The 20,578-nt window shown below is 37.5% G+C and overlaps 1 protein-coding gene across 1 annotated transcript in view; it reads left to right on the plus strand.

The window, feature by feature from the left end:
• The first annotated feature begins 2,708 nt into the window (after positions 1 to 2,708).
• The window catches only part of ABCB7 (ATP binding cassette subfamily B member 7), a 113,967-nt gene continuing 96,097 nt past the window's right edge, over positions 2,709 to 20,578 (plus strand). Inside the window, exon 1 of the mRNA XM_079123023.1 lies at positions 2,709 to 2,900. Within this exon, the coding sequence (XP_078979149.1) occupies positions 2,733 to 2,900 (168 nt within the window). The 5' untranslated portion in view covers positions 2,709 to 2,732. The remainder of the gene's footprint in view (positions 2,901 to 20,578) is intronic.

The raw sequence follows: 20,578 nt of genomic DNA on the forward strand, positions 1-20,578 counted from the left end.
TAATATCTATTTTCCAGGGTTGAGGTGAGGATTAAGTAAGCTATGAAAAAAATCACTTAGCAAATTGCAAAATACTATCAATATTTAGGTATGATTATTGCATAGATAAAAGCGTTATCATGTGATCTATAAAGCAGCTTTTATTGTGCTTCTTTATGTCAGGCATTTATGTGTCAAGTTGCTGCAGGCCAGGTTGGTCTGTCTATTGCTGATGTTCCCCAGCAATATACAACTCTTGCTATGCTTTGTGTTATATTTCTATGTGCTCTAGAAATTTTCTTTGGCTTATTTGGTGAACAAATGTTTATTCCACTTTAGCTTATTATAGAGTAGCTCCTGAGGGGCTGTCTTACAAGAGGTACTACTTCTGTAAAAATATATTGACTACATTCAGAGACCTCACAACTGCTATTCATGTCAAAAATGCCTATAGGTGATTCCAGTAAATCTCAAGTATTTTGAGAAATCATCTGTTGGATCAGGTGTAGGTATTTAAGAATTCTGAAGTCATTTCTGAATTAAAAATCTTATGATTCTATATGGCCTCTAGAGACTTCCATTAAGTCTTGTTTTTAAGTACAGGCAACATCTTTTAGTGGATAGAACAAGATATTAACAGCCAGAACCATGGTTCTAATCTGGTGTCTATCACCACATAGCTTTGGTTCTCTTTATCTACTAGAAACAGGTAATAACACCATAGGAAACTGGTATTAAAATTCAGAAAACTGTCAGTAAGATCCAGCATGGCAAAGTATGTTTCTTTCTTTCTTCTTCTTCTTTTTTAAATCTTCTTCTGTTTTTGGTAGTGTGGATCAAACCCAGGACCACTTTACCTCTGAGCTACATCCCTAGTCCTTTTACATTTTCAGACAGGGTCTCACTAAGTTGCTGAGGCTGTCCTCTAACTTGTGATCCTCCTGCCTTGGTCTCCCAAATCACTGGGATTACAGGTATGTAACACTATACATGGCTAAAGTGTTTCTGAAAGTATAGAAAAGTAAGAAATTATTTTATCATATTGTATCTGACTATCAAAATATTTATTGCATGGGTTCTTCTATTTTTGAAAAATTAGAGTATCACTGGATAATGTCTTACCTAGGTAGTAAGATTCAGTCCCAATGTATGGTCCTAATAGAAAACTTTGGTAGGTTCTAGAATTTCTCTAATGTAGTTATTGTCCAACACAGAAAGGATGTTGAATATATAATTACTGATGACAGATTCATTAATAAATGAGGCCCAGTACTGATTTATGGTCAACAAGGCAATAATAAGCTGGAAACACCCAACAAGTCACCAAGTCCTGTCAATTCTACCTCCTTAATATCGCTGGAATTGATTTACTGCCACTACTACTGCCAGATTCTGGCCTTTATTTTATGACCAAACTATTGCATTAACTTCAGGATTCCAATCTGCACTCCCTCCAATACAACCTTCTCACTTAAGCCAGAGTGTAATGGCCATACAGATCTGATCATTCTACTCCCATGATTACACCTCTTTGCTGGCTGTAGGAAAAAGCCTTAACTTCTTAGAATGAAACAGAAGGCCCTTTACCAACAGATAACTGTTCACCCAGTTTCATTTCCTACTACTTTGCCATACATACACTCCTAAACTGCTGAGTCGGAAAATGTTTTCTTATGCCTTCTTGCTTTTAACAAGTCATCTTCTTTACGTGGAATTTCTGTCAATTTCTTCAATTTGAAATTCAATTCTTTAAATAACCAACTCAAGTATTCTCTTCCCTGGAAACCTGAAGTGTAATATGAATTTTGGAATAAAGTAAAGGTTGCATCCTGGGCATGCATATTCTTGGTCTTTCTTCTTCAGACTTCTCAGTAATTCAAGGTCCTTCTACAAATTACCTGCCTGCCCCATGGGAAAGGTTTGACAATGTAGCAATGGATATAAAATTGCAACTGCCTTATTGTCTCCAGGGTTTCAGATAACTGTAAACATATTTTGACATTGTTTTGTTTGATTATAGTGGTAACAAAGGAATACAAACCTGTCTTTAAATATGTACTTCTGTACATATGTGCTCAATTTCCCATTCCTCAGTCAGTCCAGCGATTTTTCTATTAGAGATTCTGCAGAACCCAAAGGAAAGTGCTAGAAAGAGAGGTAAATTAGCAATGGCGTGTTTGGGTGTAACCATCCCAAGAGCAACAGACCAAAGGAAAACTGCCTCCAGGTTAACACGGAAGGGAACAATCAACAAAGTAGAAGCATTTACAAGAGAGGCAGTGAATCTCACAGATGAAGCTTCCTCCCAGGGGAAATTAATGTCTTTAGTTTAATCTACCCTAAAGCGTTAGTGCACTGGGAAAGTGCAAAAAAGAATATGCATAGAGGAAGTGGAGAGAAACGAGTGTGGCATTGAGTTGGAGGCAGTTAAGAGTGGAATGGACTAGATAGGTTTGCTGGATTTACCAAAGGTAATATTTGGGCAACATTTATTTATACCAAGAAGTGATTTATTACTTTCTGAAATCCAAACTTAACTGAGCATACTATATTTTATCTAGCAAACGTAAGAAAAGAAAAAGTCCAGCGCAGGAGCAAAAAGAGGCTAAATCGAAGCTTCCGAATCTTCACAGAGAAGCTATTTCCGGTGTCGGGCCAAAACGAGGGGGAGGGGAGAGAAGATTAAGACAGCCGCGCTCAGTCCGCCAGTGTCCCATAATCCTCTTCTCCCGGTTCCTCTTTCCTCGCTCAAGATGGCGCTGCTCGCGATACATTCTTGGCGTTGGGCAGCCGCGGCGGCTGCTTTCGAAAAGCGCCGGTATTCGGCGATTCTGATCCGGTCTCTAGGCTCAGTTCGCCGCTCAGATCCGCGGTGGCTGTCACATCAGCGCGGCGCCTCAGGAAACGCTCGACTCTATCAGGTGAGATGCCGTTCACATGGAATAGTAAGGTGAAGGACAAGGGGACCTAATAGGGAAAAGGTTGCTCTCATGACCTCAGGTCAGAAAGAATACCTAGAAGAAAGATTGTCAGGGCTCACTTGAAGCAGCAGTAAGTGAAGGGAATTAAGCTGAGAAATTTGAAAAAGGGGTGGGAAAAAACCCTTTGGGGATAGTAAAGAGGGACCAAGCTGGAGGTTCCGGGCTGAGGGCACCTGGAGTGCTAGAGTCTCTCTCACAGAATTCGCAGTGGGTTTTTTTTTTTTTTTTTTTTTTTTTTTTTTTTTTTTTTAATGGTAAGAGATGGAATAGGCATCATTCCCAGCCTGCTTGCATTTCTAAATGAGTAGAAGATTGTACTTTTTTCCCTGAAGTTAGTAATGGAATTTGGTGCAAAATTGCCAATAGTTTGAATTTTACTTAGACGGAAATAGCATTTTGGAGGGCACTGTAAGATGACAGCAAGCCACCTATAAACAAGTGGCAAATTGAATTGGCACCAGTTAATTCCCTTGCTTACAGGCGTGCTCCCTGATAGGTGAAAGTTATAATTATCTTTCCAAAACGTAGACCGCCCTAAATTCATATATAAACACGATTGTCCTTTGAATATTCAGAAGTGTTTTGGAGTCCATAAGACTGCTTTTCCTTAATTTGTGAGGTAAAAAGTGCTTATAGGGCTTTTTAACACTTGTATGCATTATTATCTCTGAAGAACAGTTTTTAAAAATGTTATCTGTACTTCAGTATGTCTTTTTATTTCCCATTTATTGACAAAAAGTTTTAATTTTCACCACTTGTTCATCAATATCACTTTAAAGTGTTGTCAGCTTTGAGAAACATCTTAAATTTTGATTGTCAATGAATATTTAATGTTCCCAACTTCTAAAATTAAAAATAATTTTTAGTTGTCACATAATTGTATATACTTATAGGGAATAGTGTAAAATTGCAAAACATGTACATAATACTGATCATGATAATTGGTATATCCATCATCCCAAACATTTTCCATTAGTATATTGCATAATATTTCAGATCTGAAAGAGCTTTAGTGTAGTGTTATGAAATCATGTCAGTGGGATCAGCACTTTTTGATGATATTCAATAGAAAAGAAACTAGTGCTTTTTCCACATCTGTGCTCTGTAGTAAGGTAACCACCAGCTTGATATGGCTATCAAAATTAAAGTTAAATTAAAATTTTAATTCCTCAGTTGCATTAGCCAAATTTCAAAGACTCAGTGCCACATGTGACAAGTGGCTGTTCTATCTGATGGCACAGGTAATGACCATTTCTTCCGTCATCACAGAATGTTCATTTTTTAAAAAAAATTGTTTTTTGGTTTTTTAAATTGGTTCTTTAAGATATATATGGCTAGAATCCATTACGGTGTAATTGTACAAGCATGGAATATCTCTTATTCTAATTAGGACCCCATTCTTATGGGTGTACATGATGGTGGGATTCACTTAGGTATTTTTAAATATGTACATAGGAAATTTAAATTAGATTCATTCTACTGTCTTTCCTATTCCTATGCCCCCTCCCTTCCCTTCATTCCCCTTTGTCTAATCTACTGAACTTCTCTCCCTCTCCCTTATTGTGGTTTAGCTTCTACATATCAGTGACATATTTGTAACTGGCTTGTTTACTTAGCATGATTGTCTGCAGATCCATCCATTTGCTGGCAAATGTTATAAAGTCATTCTTTATGACTGAGTAATACTCCATTGTGTATATATACCAGAATTTCTTTATCCATTCACTTGTTGAAGGGCAAGGTTGACTCCATAGCTTAGCTATTGTGAAATTGTGCTGCTGTAAACACTGATGTGGCTGCATCACTGTAGTATGCTGATTTTAAAACCTTTGGAAATATACCAAGGAGTGTGATAACCAGGTCAAAGGGTGGTTCCATTCCTAGTTTTTTGAGGAATCTCCATACTGCTTTCCAGAATGGTTGCACCAATTTGCAGTCCCACCAACCATGTATGTGCATACCCTTTTCCCCACATCCTTGCCAACATTTATTTTTTTGTCTTGTATTCTTGATAATTGTCATTCTGATTGGAGTGAGATGAAATCTTAGTATAGTTTTAATTTGTGTTTCTGTAATTACTGGAGATGTCGAACATGTTTTCATATATTTGTTGACCATTTTTCTTCTGAGAAGTGTCTGTTCAGTTCCTTTGCCCATTTATTGATTTTTTTTTTCTTTTTTGGTGTTTTTTGAGTTCTTTGTATATCCTGGATATTAATGGTCTGAGATGCAGGTGGCAGAGATTTTCTCCCATTCTGTAGGCTCTCTCTTCAGGCTCTTGATGGTTTGCTTTGCTGTGAAGAAGATTTTTAGTTTGATGCCATCCCATTTATTGATTTTTAATTTTACTTCTTGCACTTTCGGAATCTTGTTAAGGAAGTCAGTTCCTGAGCCAATATGTTGAAGTGTTGGGCCTGTATTTTCTTCTAGTATGTGCAGGGTTTCTAGTCTAATTCCCAGGTCTTTAATCCACTTAGAGTTGATTTTTGCATCACAGAAAGTTCTGTTAGACAGTGCTACTTTAGAGTGTATATCCAGCCCTTCTAATTTTGCAAACAAGGAAACCAAGTCCCGATATGGATAAATGACAGCCTTCAAGGCCTTTCATTTATTGCCTTCTGTGTGTCAGGCACTTATTTAAGGGTACATAGGACTTGGCAGTCACTAAGGACACAATAAAAGTTTGTTGACTAGTAAAGATACTTATTTAATAATTACCAGAGCACTTTTATTAGAGGGAAACATCTTAAACATAAAAAAATTCATAAATTGGGAATATTCATATAAGATTTAAATTGTATGATTTATTATACAGCTGCTACTCTTCTACATCATTTAATATAAAAAATGTTTGTGAATTTTGAACAATAGAATTTTGGGTTTATTTCATTTGTATGTAAATGGTAGAAACTGAGGTATCATGTAGTTTCTCCTCAGCATCTTTTAGCTGCATTTAAAGAGTTCTTGACTGTGTTGATCCCAACACTGGTCGTACACTTTCTTCATTTATTTTTGTAACATCTTTATTGAGGTATATTTCATATACCATATAATTCACTCATTTAAATGTGCAATTCAATGCATTTTAGTATATTCAGTGTTACATATCACCATTGCCACAATTTTTACATTTTTATTACCTCAGAAAGAAACCTAATACCCTTTGGCTGTGACCTTTTAATAATCCCTCCTTCTATCCCCACCCCTAAGCAACAACTAATCTATGTTCATTTTATATACTCTGGATATTTCATATGAATGGAATTATATAATTTCTCTTTTTTGATTGACTTCTTTTACTTAGCATTATGTTTTCTATGTTTATTCATATTATGGCCTGTATAACTACTTCATTCCTTCTCATGGACAAATAATGGTCCATGGTATAGATATACAAGATTTTCTTTATACATTTGTCAGTTGATAGACATCTGGATTGTTTTCACCTTTTGGCTATTATGAATAATGCTGTCATAAACATAAATGTATTAGTTTTTGTATGAACAAAAGTTTTTATTTCTTTGGGGTATTTACATTCCATACTTCCAAAGAAGAAGAATTGCCAAATAATTTAGTAACTCTGTTGAATTGTCGAAGGGACTGCCAGACTGGTTTATCAAAGTGGTTGCACACTTTATATTAGCACAAGATGCGTATGAAAGTTCCAGATTTTTCCATTTTCTCACTAAAACTTGTTATCTGATTTTGCTTATAGCTATTCTAGTGCACGTGAGGTAGTATCTCATCTTGGTTTTGATTTGTATTTCCTTTATGACTAAAGATATTGAGTATCTTTCCATTTGCTTATTGACCATTTACCTACCTTCTTGGAAAAATGCTTATTCATATCCTTTGCATGTTTTTTAATTAGGTTATTGTTTTTGCTTTACTGTTGATGTTTAGTGGTGGGGATTGAACTTGGCATGGTCCATGCTAAGCACATGCTTCGTGACTGATACACCCACAGCTCAAGGTTGTTTTTTTCTTTTTTGAATTGTAAAGGTTTTTTTTATATTGGGATTTAACTCAGGGGCACTTAATCACTGAGCCACAACCCCAGCCCTTTTTTAATTTTGAAATAGGGTCTTGCTAAGTTGCTGAGACTGGTTTTGAATTTGTGATCCTCTGACCTCAGCCTCCCAAATTGCTGGGATTACAGGCATATGCTGCCGTGCCTGGCTCATTTGATCTTTCAGTGGTGTCCAGGAGATCTTGTATGTTCTCTTTATCATTAATTTTTTTAAATTTATTTTTATTGTAAACAAATGGGATACATGTTGTTTCTGTTTGTACATGGAGTAACAGCATACCATTTGCATATTCATAAATTTACATAGAGTAATGATGTTTGATTCATTCAATTATTTTTTCCTTTCCCCCACCCCTCCCACCTCTCTTTTCCCTCTGTACAGTCCCTCCTTCCTCCATTCTTGTCCCACTCCCATCCCCCATTAAGTGTCATCATCCGCTTGTCAGTGAGATCATTCCTCTTTTGAATTTTTGAGATTGGCTTATCTCACTTAACATGATATTCTCCAATTTCATCCATTTGCCTGCAAATGCCATAATTTTATTATTCTCTATAGCTGAGTAATATTCCATTGTGTGTGTGTGTATATATATATATATATATATATATATATATATATATATATATATCATACTTTCTTTATCCATTCATCAATTGAAGGGCATCTAGGTTGGTTCCATAGTCTGGCTATTGTGAATTGAGCCTCTATGAACATTGATGTGGCTGTATCTCTGTAGTGTGCTGATTTTAAGTCCTTTGGGTATAGGCCAAGGAGTGGGATAGCTGGATCAAATGGTAGGTCCATTCCAAGTTTTCTAAGGAATCTCCACACTGCTTTCCAGAATGGCTGCACTAATTTGCAACCCCACCAGCAATGTATGAGTGTACCTTTTCCCCACATCCTCTCCAACACCTGTTGTTGCTTGTGTTCTTGATAATCGCCATTCTAATTGGGGTGAGATGGAATCTCAGTGTAGTTTTGATTTGCATTTCTCTTATTACTAAAGATGTTGAACATTTTTTCATATATCTGTTGATTGCTTGTACATCTTCTTCTGTGAAGTGTCTGTTCATTTCCTTAGCCCATTTGTTGATTGGGTTATTTGTATTCTTAGTGTAGAGTTTTTTGAGTTCTTTATATATTCTGGAAATGAGTGCTCTATCCGAAGTATGAGAGGCAAAGATATTCTCCCACTCTGTAGGCTCTCTCTTCGCATTGCTGATAGTTTCCTTTGCTGAGAGAAAGCTATTTAGTTTGAATCTATCCCAGTTATTGATTCTTGCTTTTATTTCTTGTGCTATGGGAGTCCTGTTAAGGAAGTCTGATCCTAAGCCAACAAGTTGAAGATTTGGACCTACTTTTTCTTCTATAAGATGCAGGGTCTCTGGTCTGATTTCAAGGTCCTTGATCCATTGTGAGTTGAGTTTTGTGCAGGGTGAGAGATAGGGGTTTAGTTTCATTCTGTTGCATATGGATTTCCAGTTTTCCCAGCACCAGTTGTTGAAGAGGCTATCTTTTCTCCATTGCATATTTTTGGCACCTTTGTCTAGTATTAGAAAACTGTATTTATTTGGGTTTGTGTCCGTGTCCACTATTCTGTACCATTGATCTACCTGTCTATTTTGGTGCCAATACCATGCTGTTTTTGTTACTATTGCTTTGTAGTATAGTTGAAGTTCAGGTATTGCGATATCCCCTGTTTCATTCTTCCTGCTAAGGATTGCTTTAGTTATTCTGGGTTTCTTATTCTTCCAGATGAATTTCATGATTGCTTGCTCTATTTCTGTAAGGTACACCATTGGGATTTTAATTGGAATTGCATTGAATCTGTATAGCACTTTTGGTAGTATGGCCATTTGACAATATTAATTCTGCCTATCCAAGAACACGGGAGATCTTTCCATCTTCTAAGGTCTTCCTTAATTTCTTTCTTCAGTGTTTTGTAGTTTTCATTGTAGAGATCTTTTACCTCTTTGGTTAGATTGATACCCAAGTATTTTATGTTTTTTGAGGCTATTGCAAATGGAGTTGTTCTCCTAATTTCCCTTTTAGCTGTTTCATCGCTTGCGTATAAAAATGCTGTAGATTTATGCGTGTTGATATTATAGCCTGCTATTTTGCTGAATTCACTGATGAGGTCTAGAAGATTTTTGGAGGAGGTTTTTGGATCCTCTAAATATAGAATCATGTCATCCGCAAATAGTGCCAGCTTAAGTTCCTCTTTTCCTATTCGTATCCCTTTAATTTCTTTAGTCTGCCTAATTGCTCTGGCTAGAGTTTCGAGGACAATGTTGAATAGAAGTGGTGAAAGAGGACATCCCTGTCTTGTTCCCGTTTTTAAAGGGAATGGTTTCAGTTTTTCTCCATTAAGAATGATGTTGGCCATGGGCTTAGCGTAAATAGCCTTTACAATGTTCAGGTATGTTCCTACTATCCCTATTTTTTCTAGTGTTTTGAGCATGAACGGGTGTTGTATATTGTCAAATGCTTTTTCTGCATCAATTGAAATAACCATATGATTCTTATCCTTAAGTCTATTGACATGATGGATTACGTTTATTGATTTACGGATGTTAACCCATTCTTGCATTCCAGGAATGAACCCCACTTGATCGTAGTGTACAATTTTCTTAATATGTTTTTGGATATGGTTTGCCAGTATTTTGTTAAGTATCTTAGCATCTATATTCATCAAGGATATTGGTCTAAAATTTTCTTTCCTTGATGTGTCTTTTCCTGGTTTGGGTATGAGGGTGATATTAGCTTCATAGAATGAGTTCCTTTTCTATTTCCTGGAATACGTTGAGAAGTATTGGAATGAGTTCCTCTTTGAAGGTCTTGTAGAACTCGGCTGAGAATCCGTCTGGTCCTGGGCTTTTTTTGGATGGTAGATTTTTAATGGCTTCTTCTATTTCATTGCTTGATATTGATCTGTTTAAATCGTGTATGTCCTCCTGGTTCAGTGTGGGAGGAGCATATGTCTCTAGAAATTTGTCGATGTCTTCGGTACTTTCTATTTTGTTGGAATACAGATTTTCCAAGTAGCTCCTCATTATGTTCTGTATCTCAGTGGTGTCTGTTGTGATATTTCCTTTTGCATCATGTATTTTAGTAATTTGAGTCTTCTCTCTCCTTCTCTTTGTTAGTGTGGCTAAGGGTTTATCTATTTTGTTTACTTTCTCAAAGAACCAACTTTTTGTTATGTCAATTTTTTGAATAGTTTCTTTTGTTTCAATTTCATTGATTTCAGCTCTGATTTTAATTATTTCCTGTCTTCTACTACTTTTGCTGTTATTCTGTTCTTCTTTTTCTAGGGCTTTGAGCTGTAATGTTAGGTCATTTAATTGTTGACTTTTCATTCTTTTCTGGAATGTGCTCCATGCAGTGAATTTTCCTCTTAGTACCGCTTTCATAGTGTCCCAGAGATTTTGATATGTTGTATCATCATTCTCATTGACCTCTAAGAATTTTTTAATCTCCTCCCTGATGTTTTTTGTTATCCATGTTTCATTCAATAGCATATTATTTAGTCTCCAAGTGTTGGAGTAATTTCCTTTTTTTACTTTGTCATTGATTTCTACTCTCAGTCCATTATGATCTGATAGAACACAAGGCAGTATCTCTATTTTTTTGCATTTCCTAAGGGCTGCTTTGTGGCATAACATATGGTCTATTTTCAAGAAGGTTCCATGTGCTGCTGAGAAGAAAGTGTATCCGCTCGTTGATGGATGGAATATTCTATATATGTCTATTAAGTCTAGGTTATTGATTGTGTTATTGAGTTCTATGGTTTCTTTGGTTGGATTTTGTTTGGAAGATCTATCTAGTGGTGACAGCGATGCGTTAAATTCGCCCAGAATTATTGTGTTGTGGTCTATGTGATTCTTGAAATTGAGAAGGATTTGTTTGATGTACAGGGATGCATCATTGTTTGGGGCATAAATATTTACTATGGTTATGTCTTCCTGATTTATGGTTCCCTTAAGCAGTGTGAAATGTCCTTCTTTATCCCTTCTGACTAACTTTGGCTTGAAGTCCACTTTATCTGATATAAGGATGGAAATCCCTGCTTTTTTACTGGGTCCATGTGTGTGGTAGGTTTTTTCCCATCCTTTCACCTTTAGTCTGTGGATGTCTTTTTCTATGAGGTGAGTCTCTTGCAGGCAGTATATTGTTGGGTCTTTCTTTTTAATCCATTCTTCCAGTCTGTGTCTTTTGATTGATGAGTTTAGGCCATTAACGTTCAGGGTTATTATTGAGAAATGATTTGTATTCCCAGTCATTTGGCTTATTTTTGGTTTTTAAGTTGGCTTGGTTTCTCCTTTGAGTGGTTTTTCTCTAAGGTAGTTCCTCCCTTTGCTGACCTCCATTGTTGTTTTTCATTTCCTCCTCATGGAATATTTTGTTGAGAACATTCTGTAGTGCAGGCTTTCTATTTGTAAATTCTTTTAACTTTTGTTTATCATGGCAGGATTTTATTTCATCTTCAAATCTGAAGGTTAGTTTTGCTGGGTATAGGATATAGAACATGGCAACCATGTTCTTTCAGAGCTTGAAATATGTTGGTCCAGGCCCTTCTAGCTTTTAGAGTCTGGGTTGAGATGTCTGCTGCTATCCGTATTGGTCTCCCCCTATATGTAATCTGATGCTTTTCTCTTGCGGCCTTCAAAATCCTATCTTTATTTTGAATGTTAGGCATTTTCATTATAATGTAACTTGGTGTGGACCTGTTGTGATTCTGTGCATTTGGTGTTCTGTAAGCCTCTTGTATTTGATTTTCCATTTAATTCTTCAGGTTTGGGAAATTTTCTGATATTATTTCATTGAATCGGTTGTTCATTCCTTTGGTTTGTATCTCTGGGCCTTCCTCAATCCCAATAATTCTTAAATTTGGTCTTTTCATGATGTCCCATAGTTCTTGGCGATTCTGTTCATGATTTCTTACCATCTTCTCTGTTTGGGCGACTTTATTTTCAAGATTCAATATTTTGTCTTCATTGTCTGAGGTTCTGTCTTCCAAGTGGTCTAGTCTGTTGGTGTTGCTTTCTATTGAATTTTTTATTTGGTTTATTGTTTCCTTCATTTCAAGGATTTCCGTTTTTTTTTTTTTTTGAGAATCTCTATCTCTTTGTTGCAATGATGTTTTGCTTCCTGCAGGTGCTCTTTCAGCGTATTGGTATTATCATTCATTGCCTGCATTTGCTCTCTTATCTCATCCTTTGCTTTACGAATCATCTTAATCATGTATAATCTGAAGTCCTTTTCTGACATTTCTTCTAACATACTGTCATTGGATTCTATTACTGTAGAATCTAGATTTGTTTGGATCATTTTCTTCCCTTGTTTTTTCATGTTGTTCATGTATCTTCCCCTCTAGCGCTACAGATCTGGGGTATTGCAGATTTCCCCGTATAGGCTTATATTGGCCCTATAGGTTTCAAAAACCCTTTCTTTAAGGGGAGATCAATATTAGCAGTGCCCAAATCAGACACTATGCAATCCTAGACCAAATAGCCCCTATGGGGACAATAACATCATGTAAATAAGGGAGAAAGTGACTCTGAGGGAACAGGTAAACAGAAGGAAAAGAAAGCAAGAAATGTAAAGAAATAAAACTTAAATTTTTTAAAAAAGGAGAAAAAAGAAAATCTACTGTATAATAGTCATATACTAATGAAACCTCCCAGTGTTCAGTAGCCTGATGTATAAGAGGTACCTGACAATGAGCTTCAAGCCTCCAGCAGGCGTCTCAGGTTGGGATTTGCCCCACCCGAAGATCGGAGGTACGGCTTCCAGGATTATCCAAGATGGCTGCTCTGTCTTCCAAATGTGTTGGCAAATGGGGAGCTGCAGCTCAGGGGTGGACGTGGTCAGCTGGAGGTCCTGGAGACAGGGTGCAGTTGATCCGGCAGTGGTCCTGGAGGTCTGGCGTGTTTGGTGTGGTTGTGGGATCCAGGAGGCTGGGTGCAATCAGTTGGTCTGGGTTCTCGATGATAGGGCACAGTCAGTTGGTCTGGGGGTCCTGGCGGCAGGGAGCAGTCGATGTGAGGGCCCCAGAGGCAGGGAGTGATCGGTCGGGCTGAGGGATCCTGGAGACGGGACTCAGTCAGTCCGGCCAGGGGTCCTACTGGGCCTGGCTGTTGTCTCAAAATGGCGGCAGCCACGTGTAATCAAACCTGCAGGTACTGTAACCGTGAACTTTCAGGCAGCAGCAGGCAGCTGGTTCTCCACTGGTGGTCTGCGGTCAGTCTGCTGGCAGCTGTCGGACAATCGGGAGGTGAACCTCGAGCATTGGGTGATGGATAGGGGTAAGGCAGTCGATGGACAGGCGAGAGGCAGGCAAATGGCGGATGATAGATGCCTGACAGTGAGCAATCTGCTCTCAAAAAAGGCGTCGATATGCTGGCTATGAAGTACTCTTATCAAAAAAGAAAAGTCTCAGCCAGGCTTGGTAGTATATACCTGTAATCCCAGCAGCTCAGGCGGCTGAGGCAGGAGGATCCCGAGTTCAAAGCCAGCCTCAGCAAAATCGAGGCACTAAGCAGCTCAGTGAGACCCTGTCTCCATTAATTTTTTAAATGTACTGTTGTGGCAGAGTTGTTTTCAAGCTCTAATACATGTATTATTTTGTTGAGGCTTTCAACTGAGTCCTTTTTTCTCATCTAACTTATTGAGCTTTTCATTTCCACAATTTCTATTTGGTTCATTTTGGAAACCTCTAATGTTGTTAAAATGGTCATCCATATTCCTCATTGTCTTTCTTTATTCACTCAGCTGTTTATTAGTATTTGCTTGGATTTCATTGAGCATTTTAAAGATTATTCTTTTGAATTTCTTGGCATATCATCCCCTTTGATATCTTTGGCTCATATTATTAGAGTTATGAACTTTTGAGGTGTCATATAGCCTATTTTTCATATTTATTGTATGTCTGTTGAGATTTGCACATCTTTTGGGATGGGTATCTTTCATTTATATGTGAGGGTCTTAGTAAGCAGCCTTCTCTTGATGATGTGTTCTGTAATACCCATTTGTTGTATAGTGTTGAGTTGAATTTCAATGGAACTACATACTGTAGTTTCCTTGTGGCTTCTTTGGCTATGATTAGTGAGTGAGTTTTGACATAATGTGTACTGTTTCAGAGCCATAGTGACCCTGTTTTTCTGTAGGTCTTGCAGGAGTGGGGCCCCTGTGATAGTTCAGTCAGATGTGGTATAAACAACAGAGTACATGGGGTGCACCTTCTGTGGTTACTTCTACAATGGGAATAGAAGTTCTTACCAGGTTTGGGAGGTTTCCTCAGACTGTTTATATTAGCTATGTTACTTGAAAGCAGTTTTGCTATTGGCTGTTCCCATTGTGGTGAGGGGTCTGAAACTTTTCTCCTCTTGTTTAGACACTGGTAATATTGCAGTTGTTTCATGGGGAGAGGCAGGGACCCCCTTCTGTGTTACTCACCTCTAGTTTGTCAGCAGTGTGCTATCTGATAAGGTGTGGGAGTGACCGATGTTGAGATGCCTCATGGGTTTGGTGCCCACAACAGTTGTGTTATTTTCCTCTGCTGTTACTGTGTGGATGAATGTTGAGAAGTAGGATTTCAGATCCCTTCGTGCCTTACTTTCATCTCCCCTATTCTTTTTGAAGTATCCTCTGGGTTTGAGTGAACCGAGGCCATGGCCTTAGCAAAGTGTAATTAATTACTCTCAGCTGGACTGGGCATTGTAGCTCAGCAGGAGCACACCCACCCAATGTGCTGGACATACTGGGCTCAATCCCCGGCACCACAAGGAAAGAAGAGAGAAAAAGAAAAGAAACAGATAAAGAAATAAGGTAAAAATCAAATAAAAACAATAGCAACACAATCAACAACCCAAAATAAAGAGTGAAAATAATATTGAATAAAATAAAAAGCTAAAAAAAAATTAAAATTAAAGGAAAAATGTAGCAGGAGATAAGTGAAAAAATGAGAAACTGAAAAAAGAAAGAACAGAAGAAGAAAATTAAATATCACCAAAAAGAAAAGTGAGAGAAACAAAATACCAACAACAGAAAAAATATATTAATAAAAATTTCCTCTTTGCTGAGGTGCTTTGATGAGCAGGCAAGAGTGAAAACTCAGCCTTTACTGATCAGAGCTTTACTTCATTCTTACACTGCACAGAGCAAAGACTGGGAGTTCATCTTCCCCTTTCTTTCTTTTGTGGTGGAAGGTTGGTGACTTATGGAATTGATTTGTGGCTAAAGTCAATTGGAATACCTCTCAGCTTCTTTGCATGCTGAAACAAGCTATGGCAGAAGGTGGAGCCTACAAAACAAAATCTCTTCAGAGCAGTTGGGTTATACACTCCAAGAGTGGGATGTTGGGTAATCAACTCCAAGATGTTGATACTGGGGTATTTCAGAAAGCTAGTACAGAATGCAGATCTCCTAAAGCTTCTGAACAAAGCTGTACACTTAAGATGGGGCTAAAACTGGTTCTGCAGTGTGCCCTGTCCTATCCTGAGGGCAGAGGGATGATATGTATTCTCAAAGATCTGTGTCAGGAGGGATATCAGCAGGTTCTGCATGATTCCAATGCCCATGATTTTGATTTTCCCAGTTCTGTTTCCTGTGCACTGTCGTAGATAACTGCTCACTCCCCCAGACTCTGATAGATGGCCTGGCAAATCACTGATTCCATAGGAATGTGCCTCTCTGTTGCCTCACATGATGATTCCCAAAGCAGAAAATTCAGACAATAGGGCATTTCTCAGGATGACTCCCAGTTAAAGTACTGTGAATGTATGCTGGGAAGTGCAGAGAACTTCTCCAGAGCTAGTTCACCAATCTTAAGACTGTTGTTTGTTAGCCTGTATTTCTGCAGTGTTTCAGTCCTATGCCAGTGGTGTTCATTAGGACTTTGCCTGTTTCTCCTCTGCACTGCACTTCTCCTCTCTCTGCCATGCTTTCATGTAATCAGTACTTGGGCATTCTGTATCACTTTCTGTTCCTCTACCCAATGTCTCTGGATTTCTGCAACTCTTTCCACTGTTGAACTCCAGTGTTCTCCTATGGTCACCTAGCTCAATGAGCAATACACTCCACTTGTTTTAATTCTATTTCATAGAAATGCAGGTGAATGCTGGATGCTTTATTCTGCCATCTTGGGAAGTCTCACATTCATTTTTGAATAATATCTTTGTTGGATATAGTATTCTTGCTTGACAGTTTTTTCTTTGAGTATTTTTGAATATGTTAACCCACTGTCTTCTGGCCTCTATATTTCTTTAAGAAATCTGCTATTAATCTTCAGGTTCCTTTGTTAGTAAGGAGTCTTTTTTTTTTCTTCTTTCAAGAGTTTCTCTGTGTCTTTGATTTCAGTATTTTTACAATTATGTGTCTGTGGATCTCTTTGTATTTTTTCTATTTAAAGTTTTTTAAGCTTCCTGTATGTCTAAGTGTTTTTTCTTGTTAATAAACTTTGGAGGTTTTCAACCATTTTTTCATCAAATAGTTTTTCTTCTACTTTTTTTCTTCCTGGTACCCTTGTCATGCATATGTTGGTTTGCTTAATAATGTCCTATATTTCTCTGAGGCTCTGCTCATTTTTCTTCCCTCTTTTTTCTCTGTTATGCAAATTGAATCTCTATTGATCTATCTTTACATACACTCATTCTTTTCCCAGTTCATATCTACTGTTGAACCCATCTATTGAATTCTTCAGTTACTATACTTTTCAACTCCCATATTTATGCTTTTTTTTAAAAATAATTACTATCTGTTCATTGATGTCATCTAATGCCACATTGTTATCACACCTTTCTTTGCTTCTTTAACATGGTTTCCTTTCATCTTTGAGCATATTTATGATGATTTTGAAAACTTTTAAATATAACATCTGTTCAAAATTGTAGACAGATTGTTTTGTCTGCTTTTCCCCCAGGTCATACTGTACTATTCTTAGCATATTTCACAGCTATTTTTTGAAGCTGGACATTTTAGATAATATACCAATTCTGGGTACTGGTTTCCTCCCTGCTAGGACTTATTTTGCTTTTTTGTTGTTGTTTAGAGATTAGGTGGATTATTTAGTGCTACCTCTGCCTTGTCACTCCCCGCCCTCCTATTAATCCTCTGACCTTGCTTCTCAGGGGCAAAGCCTTGGGAATGTCTGTGATCACCCTGGGATGATAGTGGTTTGGGCAGCACTCTCTTTTTCTCTTTCCCAGTTATGCTCCATTAATTGCTGGCAGATAGTACTGTTATTTTCAACATGCCCTTGGGCATGAATTGTTACTCAATCTAATCAAAACCAGTTTCCTTTAAGGGATGGTTATTGAGGGCAGTGTTTGAAATTTTTTTCTGACTCCAGGCTACTGCCTCACAGTTGTCTTCCTCATTGATTTTCTGGTGGACAAACCATCTTACCTACAGTTTAATCTCTATGTCCAATGATTCTGTCAGTCTTCTTTCATTTGCTTTTCACCACAACCTCCACTTTTAAGATAAACTTAAGGCTTGAACTTTTTCACACTGAATTGCAAATGAAGTCAACTCTTCTGGGAAGAGATTAGGAGCTACTTGCTTTAGGGCCACCTTCTTCCACCAGACAGAATCTCCCAGCCACAGATCTGGAGCTGGGTTTGGAGACAATGGTGCATTTCTGAGTTATACCCTCACGTGGGGTGAAAGTGGGAGCAGTGGCTTGCCTCTCCTGGTATAGAACCAAGGTGTTAAACAATCCAGGTCCAGGGTAAATGGGGCCTTATTATTCTCAAAAGCATCACATCAGGGCAGAGCCTATGTTGTTCCAGTGGGGGTGTGTAGAAGAAGGGTGCTGGCAGATAATAATAATAGCATTATCTGCCAGCAATTAATGGAGCATAACTGGGAAAGAGAAAAAGAGAGTGCTGCCCAAACCACTATCATCCCAGGGTGATCATAGACATTCCCAAGTGTCCTGTAAGGGACAGTAGCCCAGAACTTAGGTTCAGCAGCAGGTCCCTGAGGGCAGAATGAGAAATTCTGTGGTTCTGCCTTTCCTAGAAGATAGCCTTTGGACTAGGAACTTGAAGGGGGGGGGGTCACGTGCCTTTCTCCATTGGAGTTTTCATATCACTGAACTGGGACGGGGAGACAGGGAGTGTGTTCTGGTTCATTATTATCACAGGCTCTTGCTGTTCTTACTGAGCTTTCATATATTTTCTTCAATAAATGTTATTTCATTTGCTCTGTGTCCTCAGGACCATTTCTAGGGACTTCAAATGGTTGTTCTTTTATAATTTTTACCAGTTTTTCTAGAGAGTAGGTTCAAGAGCTCCTTATGTTTTCATGCCAGATGCAGAGTTCTTCATTTGTTTTTCACTATCAGCAAAACAATCTATTTTTTCTCTTTGGTTTGTCTGAGATAATTCCAGTTAGGTTTGACACACCTTTTATCTTAGCATGCTTACTTTATGTATACCTTTAGTAGTTGTTTTGGATAGATATCATTTTATTGTTGCTTGTTGGCTGTGGCTGCAGGGACAATGGTTGGGAGCATTAATTTCTTGTAATAGTAAGTTCCCTCTTGCCACGCTTTCATCTCTGATTGACTCCTGATAGTTAACCAAGTAGATAAAAGTTAAAAGACTGTACTTCTAGCCTTCATATTAACTGAAGTGGGAATATAATGAAAACATTAGCAAATAATCTTCCTACTCTACTTTTTAGAGATCCTAGTTTATGTGTAATTTTCACAACATAAGGTGCGCATCACTACAGTGATTACTGAACAGAACCAAAATATTCTGAGAATGAAAAATCAAACAGGAAAAAATAAGAGTGTCTTTAAGTAGATGGTTTAGCATGGAACTCAAAAGGGTAGGAGGTGATTTGGTGACATTTAAAATAAAGGAAGGATGATTAATTAAAAGTTGTCTTTCTAACAGTTGAGTGATACCTGATCTTACCTGGGACATTAAGTTATGATACAAGATGATGACTTAAGTTGAAGGAAGAGGGATTTGATGTGCATATAAGAAATAATTTTTTTCTTTTTGCAGTGCTTGTTATTGAACCCAGGGCCTTGAGTGTGCTATGCAAGTGCTCTACCACTGAGCTACATCCTCAGCCCCAAGAAATAATTTCTTAGACTAATCATCTTTGTCTGGGTTCTTGTAACAAACTACTGTAAATTGGGTAGTTTATAAACAGAAATTTATTTCTCACAGATCAAGTTGCCAGCAGATTCAGTGTCTGGTGAGTGCCTGCTTTTTGGTTCATAAATGGTGCCTTTTAACTATGTCCTCACTGGTGGAAGAGGCAGGGCAGCTCTGTGGGGCCTTTTTTCTGAAGGCACTATCCCATTCACAAGAACTCCAATTTTATGCCCTAATCACCTCCCGGGGGCCCCACCTCTTAACCCATCACATTGGTGATTATTAACATAGGTATTTTTGGTGAATACATCCATAACATAGCATAATCCTTTTATTGAGAGACCCCAAAAGACATATACATTTATATATTGTTAGGATTTCAACTTATGAATTTTGGAAGTGTGGAATGCAATTTATCTCATAGCTCTGTGTATGTGTATGTGCATGTAAATGCAAAGAAAACTCAAAGGATATACCCCAAATTGGTAATAGTGCTTACCTCTGGAAGAGGGAATGGGTTGGGAAGCTAGAAGACAAACTTTACCTTGCTATTTTAGATAACTGGGCAAAGTTTGTTACACTTGTGTTTTTTTTTTTTTCTTTTTGTCTTTTTTTTTTGGTGTTACTGGGGAGTGAACCCAGAGCCTCACTCATGTTAGGCAAGTACTCTACCACTGAGCTACATCCCAGCCTTGCTCCACCTTTTTAAACTTTTACTTTGAGACAAGGTCTCACTAAGTTGCTCAGGCTCTCCTTGAACTTATAGCCCTCTTGCCTAGGCCTCTTGAATAACTGGTATTATAGGCATGGGTTACCAAGCTTGGTAATATACTTGTCTTTATAATAGAAAAAAATCTCCTTTAAACTTTGAGTTGGTGAACTGGCCTTTTTGAATAGGTTGTGTTAATATATTCATTTATTTGAAATCTAGTGTGTTTTGTCTACTAGTAATGCATTTTAACATCTCTGTATATGACTCAGTGATTATTTTGTATAATGTGAAAAGGTCTTTAACATGTTTACAAAGTTTTCCTGGAAGTACTCTGCTTTTATATTTAACCAATTTTTTGGTTGTTATTTTATTGAAGGATTCTTTAAAGAATGAGGCTGAATGTTTTTTGTTCATTTCAGTGGTTTCTTCTGTAATACAGGCATTCTGCATACTGTATTTGATTCTGCCTAAGAAAAAGCTACAAATATATATATATAAAATATATGTATATATGTGTGTGTGTATATATGTGTATATATATATTTACCTTTCTTTTTTTAAATCAGGCTCTTATGTTTAAAAGTTATCAAAACAGTACATAGCCACTATCAAATTTTAGGAAATACAGAAAAGCAACAAAAGAAAGAAAAAAGATAGCTACGTGAGTGCTTTGGTGTAACCTATATTTATAATAGCACTGGCTATTTTTACCATGTTTTGTTTACAAAATCATTTAAAATTTCAGATTTTCTGTCT

Source organism: Sciurus vulgaris, assembly GCF_902686455.1.
Source record: "Sciurus vulgaris genome assembly, chromosome: X".
Classification (NCBI taxonomy): domain Eukaryota; kingdom Metazoa; phylum Chordata; class Mammalia; order Rodentia; family Sciuridae; genus Sciurus; species Sciurus vulgaris.